The sequence below is a fragment of the Pholis gunnellus genome, assembly GCF_910591455.1.
Source record: "Pholis gunnellus genome assembly, chromosome: 7".
NCBI lineage: Eukaryota > Metazoa > Chordata > Actinopteri > Perciformes > Pholidae > Pholis > Pholis gunnellus.
In genome coordinates this window covers 24,468,868-24,477,427 of record NC_136533.1, presented here as the reverse complement: position 1 = coordinate 24,477,427, position 8,560 = coordinate 24,468,868, and the positions used below count along the sequence as shown (strand labels likewise).

The following is an 8,560-nucleotide window of genomic DNA, read 5'->3' as shown; positions in this document are numbered from 1 at the left end:
CAGACAATATTTTCCTTAAAGGACATCGCTTTAATTGAGTTGACTTTGCTATAATAACCCGGGTTCAGAAGCAAAAGCATTATAATATTTCTATAATTGCAGTATTACGAACATGTGACGACATTCTCGGGAAAATAAAGTTGTTCCTCCGTTACATACAGACAAGCAGCGGAACTATGCACACAGTGGAGAGAAATAGCATGTTAGTATGTTTTAAATCACTTCCTCTGCGATGCTTCCCCGTAAAACGACGTGACCTCGACAGGCTGCATCATTTCCAGAGAAACTCAATAGAGGCGGATTTACTTGAAGTCCGTCTTTTGTAAACGCGGGGGGGGGGGCAGGGGCGGGGTTTGAGCGTGCGCCCTCGGCAGACAGTCAAGCGCAAAAAAGACACACGGCTCATCCGCTCGCCTCCCCATTGACGTCAGTCCGGTATCACATGAACGAGCGGGGACCAATCGGCGCGGCGCTGCCGGAGAGTGCTGGCTCCTTGTTACACCGAGAGAGAGGGGGGAGAGGACTGAATAAAAAAAGGAAGTCTGTAATGAACACAAGTCCCCGCGGAGGAGCCTAGCGCTGCCGCCATCGGATACTCCGTCCGCGTTCTGCTTCTTCCCGTCGCGTTCCTCGCTGTGGATTATTCGGTTTGGCACTGGGGACGGACGGAACGGATAAGGCCATGGTCCCAGCATACTGAATAGCTCGCTGCTGCTGCTGGGGGGGGAGGTGGAGAGACGCGCACCGCGGAGACAGTTTATGGGGCATTGTACGCGGAGGAAAATGGTGGATTACTAGCTGTGTACCATAACAAGCTTGGATACGCGTTGGTGAAACACTGATCGTGGTGTTTCTACGCCAGGCTCGGCCCCGTCCTCAGTGAGTCAGGTCGTGTTGTAGCGGCTGGTAGGCAGGGAGCCCCCCCCCCCCCAGCTCGATCCCAACGACCTCATCCGCTTCTGTTTCCTTCTATACATGTAGGGTCCTCGTGTCGGTTCGAACGCGTCCCCGAGAGTTTCATTTGGAAAACAATAAAACTGCTGGATTACCGAGCGATGGATTTCAACAGCGGCGGCGGCGGCGGAGGCGGCGGGGCCAACGACCTGCACAACAACCAGTTCTATCAGTGCGAGGAGAACAAGCCTCTGCTGGGGGAGATGTCGGAGGGGAACAACAACACCAAGCTGAGCGCGGGGCCGTGCAAGAGGACCCTGCACCACTGCAGCAGCGGCGGCATGCGCTACAAGCTGCTGCACGAGGGGGACATCCAGGTGTGCGTGGTCAAGCACCCCCGCACCTTCCTCAGCAAGATCCTCACCTCCAAGTTCCTGCGGAGGTGGGAGCCGCACCACCTCACGCTCACGGACAGCAGCCTGACCTCGGCCACCGTGAGTCGCCTTCCAGCCTCCTGTGTGTGTGTGTGTCTGTGTCTGTGTGTCTGTGTCTGTGTCTGTGTCTGTGTGTGTGTGTCAGACACACCATGTAATATGCAGCGTTTCACATTCCACAGGCAGCTTCGCTGTTTGTCTTTTCTTGTCTGGACGCAGCAGACCGAGATGACGCGCAGGCTGTTGACGCAGTTTACAAGAAGGCACTTTGTCACTGTTTGTGGCCCGTTGTGGTCTGCTGATAATCACGTCTCCATCCCCCCCTCCATCACGTCCATGTGCACCGGCTCCCGGAGGTGCAGGTGGACGCACTTGGTCCTTTGGATGTGTGTGTGTCTGTGTCACGTGTCTCTTATGGTCGTCGTTTGGAACTCTTCATCTGAGTTATTGAACGAAAAAAGATCGTCTCTTATCAGTCCCTGGAAACAGAATCCCACAGCAGGGGGTCTGAGGGCCGCTAGGTGTGTGTGTGTGTGTGTGTGTGTGTGTGTGTGTGTGTGTGTGTGTGTGTGTCCTCAGAGTGAGGTGGTGGGAACCCGGGAGGAGCTTCCTCTGTGAGTCTGTATTCCATCCTAAAGATGATAGTGCATGGATGTTTTAAAGCAGTGGTCGATGCACAGACATCCAAACAGCCTCACAACCAGAAATAGATGAGCTGCACATTGCTGTGCTGTTGCTAGGGCAACAGTTTGGGTCCATGTGTGAATCTTGCGTCCACATACACATCACATCAGGAAGTGCACAATGTTTGTGTTTATATTTTCAGGATGTATTCTACATAACCATGTTATTTTCTCTACATATACGGAGCGTCCAGGACCCATAGTCTGTGCTGATTAAATCACTTGTAATTGTTAGTAACTCTTTATTTCCTCCTCTGTTTTTATCAACACCGCTGACATTTCCACAAAGCCAGGCCCAGTGTTTCATCAACACACCGTGTCCGAGCTATTTCTGGGAGGAGTGTGCAGAACGGCTCACTGCAGCGTGCAATGTGTTGGAGACTGTTGTTATAGCAGGGAAGACTTGTGGATGCAGTGGAGGGTAAACCTGGTGTACCTGGTGTACCTGGTGTACCTGCTGGTCCGCTGGAGATCTCAATGATTCAGCTGAATTCATTGTTTAGAATCATATGGGCCTCTTGTGGGGAAATGCATTCGATAATGCTTTTCTTAACATCCAAATGGATTTTTAATTTCCCACTGATTACTTGTCGATTACATGTGCTTGTTGGTGTGTAACATGATATAAATCCATGATTCTTGATTATGAATCACTGGACCTCAAAGAATATTGTCATTAAATCTCGTCCTTCATTTCTCTGACTAGTGTGTGTTCACGAGGATTGTAAATTAGCATGAATAACACCCTGATAATACCATATAAGGCTACATGTCCTTTATTCATGTCCTGCTTTCAGAGATCCAGAAAGTCATGTTTAGCAGCGTCAGCAGCAGAATTAAGGGGCGAAGGAGACGAATAACGAATGCTGTTAATGCTGAGTCACCTGAGGGTCTAATGTCACTGAAATGAAGAAGAAATGGTTCCACATAAAAAAAACATAGATGACTGCGACAGGAGGGGGTCAAATAATGTGTTCTTTGTTTCTATACGTGTTAAATGACTGGTGATATCTTCAGGCTTTATGAACAAAGTAAGAACTATATTAGCCGATAAATCAAACAGGATAATGTCAACATAACAAACCGTTGCTTATTAACAAGTTGATGGAGCATTTGGAGTGTGTCAAGAGTCCAATAGCACTCTCTTTTAGCTCTGGGTTGGGTCTCCACCCACTCCTGGGAGAAATGTGTGTCTCTTCAGCTGCTAAATGCTCCACTACGGTCACCAGCTGCTCTCTGACGGAGTCTGTCTGCTGCGGAGCAGTTTGGTGTGCTCTGGGTTTCTACAGCAGCGACATGGTGAGCAGCTAAACAATGAACTGCCATAAAGCTCCTTTAGGCCTCGAGGAGCTGCAGATTCAGGTGATCGTTCTCAGTAAGTTCAACCTTTTCAGAAACCCATTTCACTTTGTCACATAGTTTCACATTTGATTAGGGCAGCTATTGAATATTATAGTAAAGTATTTTAATCGAGAAATCTGACAAGATATACGGGGCCTTTTGGGAAATATATATATATATATATATATAAATAAATGACATTCTGTGACTGTTCTTCCTTTTTGTGGGGTTCACCAGAGCTTTGTGTACATTATAGCCCAAACCTGAATGCTCTGCTATACCAAATTGTGAGAAAACAGAAAATCCAGAAAAAATGATTTCCTATATTTTAAATACAAAATACATGTATTGTATTTTGTTACATTTTCTGGCACCAGTATTTAGTATTTAATATTTTGTTGTAATACATTTATTTGGGGGTATTTTGTATTTTGTATCAAAATACATTTTGATGTATTTTTGCCCATCTCTGGTGAACCCCACAAAAAGGAAGAACAGTCACAGAATGTCAGTGTAACTAAGCAAAGCTATTAAAAGACAACAACTTGATTATGTATATATATATTTTTATTAATGGGACTTAACAGCCCATATACTTTGTTTTGTATCAACAAGAAAATATTCATCACATATGACATACAAGCTCCCAATCTCCCTCTTCCTACAGCTAGCTACTCGACTGATAAGCTAACTTGCTAAACACTGGCTATGCACTAGCCTAGACAGCATGCTAGCGTCATTAGCATGTTAGCATCGATCGCTAGCTTGATATTATAACCATCACCATGTATAAACAATAGGCTATGTAGCCAGACCCAGCATAAGTTATACATCAAGCTAGTTGACATCTGTCACACTCAGATACAATATTTAACTTGACAGACAATCCGTTGAACTTGAAGATCTGAAGACTGAACTCGTGAACTGTTTTTTGATTCTTGGAGAAAGTATTTTGAGTATTTTAAATACAAAATTACTCCACTCTAAAGTATTTTGTTACAAATTACATTTGATTTTTAATCGGTCCTATCAAATACAAATTACAAAATACTCAAAAGTAATTGAAATACGTATTTCAAATACAAGTAATAGAAATACTGCCCATCTTTGGCTGTTAGCCCCTTTCTTTAGCCAAGTAGGACTGTGCTGCCCACCGGCTGCAAACGGCTAACATGAATTAGCTCTCCTCCGGCCTTATCAGGGATGAAATAAGGTGCACAAGAGCATTGATCCACAGGTGTGTAGTACTAGTTTGCACGTGTGCAGTAGCGGTCGTGCAGGATGTACGGATCGTTGTTGTCGTGTGCGGTGGGGGAGCTGCTTGAGGTCGGCCTCTAATGTTTCTCATCCTCTGTCTCATGTACTACTGTCAGGATATAGTGACAGTTTGAGCAAATGTAAAAAAGTTGTTTTCATTATAATCACCAACTGCAGCTCAAAGTGGTGTGTCGTGAGCTCCACCACATATCAGTGAGTCTGTAGTGAACTTTGGCCAGTCAACAGCAGGAGATCATGTCTGTGGGAGCAGGACACAGGCACTCGGGCCCTTCCTACATTCATGGAAGGTGTCTTGTGCTTTTGGCCTATGATGTTTCTCGTTGCTGGTGTTGTTGCATTGCCACATTCCTGGTCTCTTGTCGATGGACGGGGTATTTTCCTCAGGACTTTCTGTTGTTGACACTAAATATCCACTTCATCTATTTACTCCAAAACAGACCTGCAATGGCTGCGAGAGAGAACTAGTAGCTCAATATATTCAGTGAGCACTTAGTTTGGTACACCTTTAGGTTCTAATGCAGTCCAACACAACAGCTGTGCCATCCGGTCTGTGTTCAGTACTGTTCAGTACTCTAGTAGAGTATTCATTATTCAAGTTGTAGTTATTAGTGGTGTTGTTGTTCTGTATTATATTATATTGAGAGGTCTTTCTCAGTATTCATCTCCCACCATTTACATACAAGATGGAGTAGTAGACACACCTCAAGTTCAGTATAGTACTGTAGCACTATAGTACTGTAGTACTGTAGTACTGTAGTACTGTAGTACTATAGTACTAATACTGTGATGTCTATGGGAGAAAGATAGTTAGGTTAGAACTAATGTATTCTATCATGAAACTTTTTTCATTTTCATTTTTTGTTGAAAAGGTTTTCTGAACATTGATCATTGAATATGCAAATTAGGAATGATCATTTTAAGTATGTGCTAACTGTCATACATTTGAAGAACATAAATCTAAAATTCGATAAGGTTCAAAATTCTTGTTTCATTTTGTTGAAACATTAGTCAAAGTTTTTACAGAGGGAATTTTGATATATCTTTGTGTCACTGCATAAATCCCCAAATACTGTTAAATTAAACACATTTAGAAGACTACAGGTGAAGAGGGTCAAAACCTCATAGTTATCACCATGAAACTTCACCACTTCATTACTCACATTAAGAGGAGTATTTTCTATTACAAGTTTTCTGAAATGTTAAGTTTAGATATGCAAATGAGACATTAGTTTGTTCAAATCTGAACTGTGGTTAAGGAGAAGCTAGCTGTTTGTCTACTATTGTCTATTCTACTGTTTGGTCCTTTGCTGTCAGTCACTGACGGCTGTGACTGGCTCTCATAAACGGAAATGTTGCTGCTCTGTAAGCTAACAATGCACCCTGTTGCTTTTATGTCACCATTTGAATGCCTTAAGCTCTACATATGTGGTTTACATAGTAGGGAGTATGAACTCAAAATGGTGTCATCTATCATAAGCTGTCCTCTAGTGAACCACGGTCTCCGCTCTGTGAAGGCTGAAATATGAGGAAGAAGGTTTTTGTTCACAAGGCGAAGCATGAATGTGCATTTCCTGAGTGCCGACGTTGTGCTCTGTTTTTTCCAGCAGAGCGGTTATGTGGGCCGATGGACAATGCTGACCAATTTTGCTTCCAAGAAGGAGGCAAAGAGCGTTGACTCTGCGTCTCCAACAACATCCCCACGCACGGAGAACAATTCAGACCATTGTGAAAGAGGAGCTCTGTGAAAGTGAGCGTGGTCCACCGAGAGGGTTTCATTTGTTTCAGTAACAAAAAGCTCACAAATCCCGTTTCTCTTCAAGCAACGGCCATTTTTCCAACACGAGTAGAAAATGACACTGTGTCAGTATTAAATGTGGTTTAAGAAGGACTCAACATCTCTCCTCTCTCCTCTGACAGACCCGACTGTAGTCAAACCTAACTTGCATCACATTTGCGTAAGAAGGGCGCGAGTGCAAGCAAGCACTTCCTGTGCTGCGACTCGCTCACAAAAGGCCCGAGATGAAAGGAATCTGGTGGTGCTGCGAGCGTGAGGGACTCGTTCTAGGTAGCGAGGCGAGAGACGGGAGCCCGTTTAGAAATCAATGAGGGAGGATCGAGTGTCTTCTGGTCACGTCTGCACTGTCTAATGATTATGTAAGAAGTCTATTTTAACAGTGGCACTCTTTCTAGAGCGGGTCGGTGTGATCCTCTGCGTCACTTTTGCTTTCACCAAAGATCTTTGTGGTGTTTAATTTGCAAAGTATAGTCAAATACCGTACATTTCATTTGGCAGTAGAATGATCTGAAAATGAGAAATTTCTTAGTTATGTATTTGATAAGCGTACTGGTCTTGCCTTTGAAGTTGTATGTGTGGCATGAAGTGTGGGAGGTGAGAAAGTTTTAACCTTGCAAATAGTGGTGCAACTGATCATAAAACTCACAGTTCAGATAGGTTCAGAGTCACGGTTCAGAGTCACGGTTCAGAGTCACGGTTCAGAGTCACGGTTCAGAGTCATGACCGATCAGAGTCACGGTTCAGAGTCACCGATCAGATCAGCACAAAGAAAAAAGGGATCAAATAGAACTCTCAGAGATCCCTGATCCTGTTTGTTTTGCTGCTGATCATTGATGATCATTGATGATCCATATTGTTGTTTGATTACAGCAGCTGCTCTACAAGGATCCAATAAATAATTTAAACCACTCTGAAGTCAGTAAACCATCAAATATTCTACATGTTATCCTTTTTTACTGTTTTTCATAAAAACACACAATTGAAATGATTAGGAAATAAAAACAAATCTTGTCATTAGTAGTTTTATTGATGTATTTTAATCTTTATAGAGGTAGTGTAAACCTCTCATAATTCATCTTTAATATCTTTTTATGTCGCTGACATCTCCTTCAATCAACAAGATTACATGTGAACGCGTCACGATAACGTTATAATTGGTGTTATAATGGTTAAGTTAAACTGTTACTAATCCACGGTTCACATGTGTGCTGAACCATGAGGAGGGATCAACGTATGAGAACGACCAAACGCACCTTTTTTAAATTCCCACGGGAAAGTCATCGTCCACGCCACTTTGTGAATGAGGTTTAAACTGATTGTAGATCAGAGAACGTGATGATCATACTTAGCCCACTGATCATGCTGCAAAGCTAGAAACTGTTGTGTATGTTGCACCACTTTCATACTCACAGCCACTAACATCTGTCCTCAGTGGCAAAGACTACAATCAGCATCCATTCTGAGGACAGTTTTTTATCATCAGTGATGGAAATATGACATCGAGGTGGACACGCTCATTTTCACTCCTTTTTCAGTGGGATGCTCAGTGAAAATGTATTTTTTTTTTATTTGTGAAAAAATGAGAGTACAAAACAAGTGCAGAACACATATCCAACCCAAGAAATGACTTAAAGTAAGACGAGGACAAGCGAGTAACTTTTCAATCTTCACGTAAATACACAAATTTCCCCATAAAAATATACACAAAAAAACAACAAACAAAGGGGTTATATAAAAAAAATGAAATCAACTGAGACTTGGACAATTATTTTAATTTAATAACGTACAAAACATACAATTGATATGCTCTCCTTAGAGCCCCAGACTCCGGTAACACACCTCTGTGATCATCGACACAAACTAAATAGAACTAATCAGAGCCTTTGGTCTTTGGTTTTGTTTCTGCTGCCCTCAGTCTATTGAATTGACCAACAGTGCGTTTATTGCTCATGAGTTTAACTTTTCATTTTTAGGAGTCAGAATGTGTTTATTTTTCAGTTGACATCGTCTCACTCGGTGCTAACGAATGCTAGAATCTGTGTAGCGCCACAGCCCAGCTGTCATAGCTCTCACTTCTATAAAATCAAGTGTGGTAGAATAACACCTCACACAACCAGGAACCAACCATCCTAATG

General features: G+C 43.1%; 1 protein-coding gene across 1 annotated transcript in view; it reads left to right on the top strand.

Moving 5' to 3' along the window:
- The first annotated feature begins 523 nt into the window (after window positions 1-523).
- The window catches only part of cmip (c-Maf inducing protein), a 47,340-nt gene continuing 39,303 nt past the window's right edge, over window positions 524-8,560 (top strand). The window contains exon 1 of the mRNA XM_079162672.1: window positions 524-1,388. Within this exon, the coding sequence (XP_079018798.1) occupies window positions 1,056-1,388 (333 nt within the window). The 5' untranslated portion in view covers window positions 524-1,055. The remainder of the gene's footprint in view (window positions 1,389-8,560) is intronic.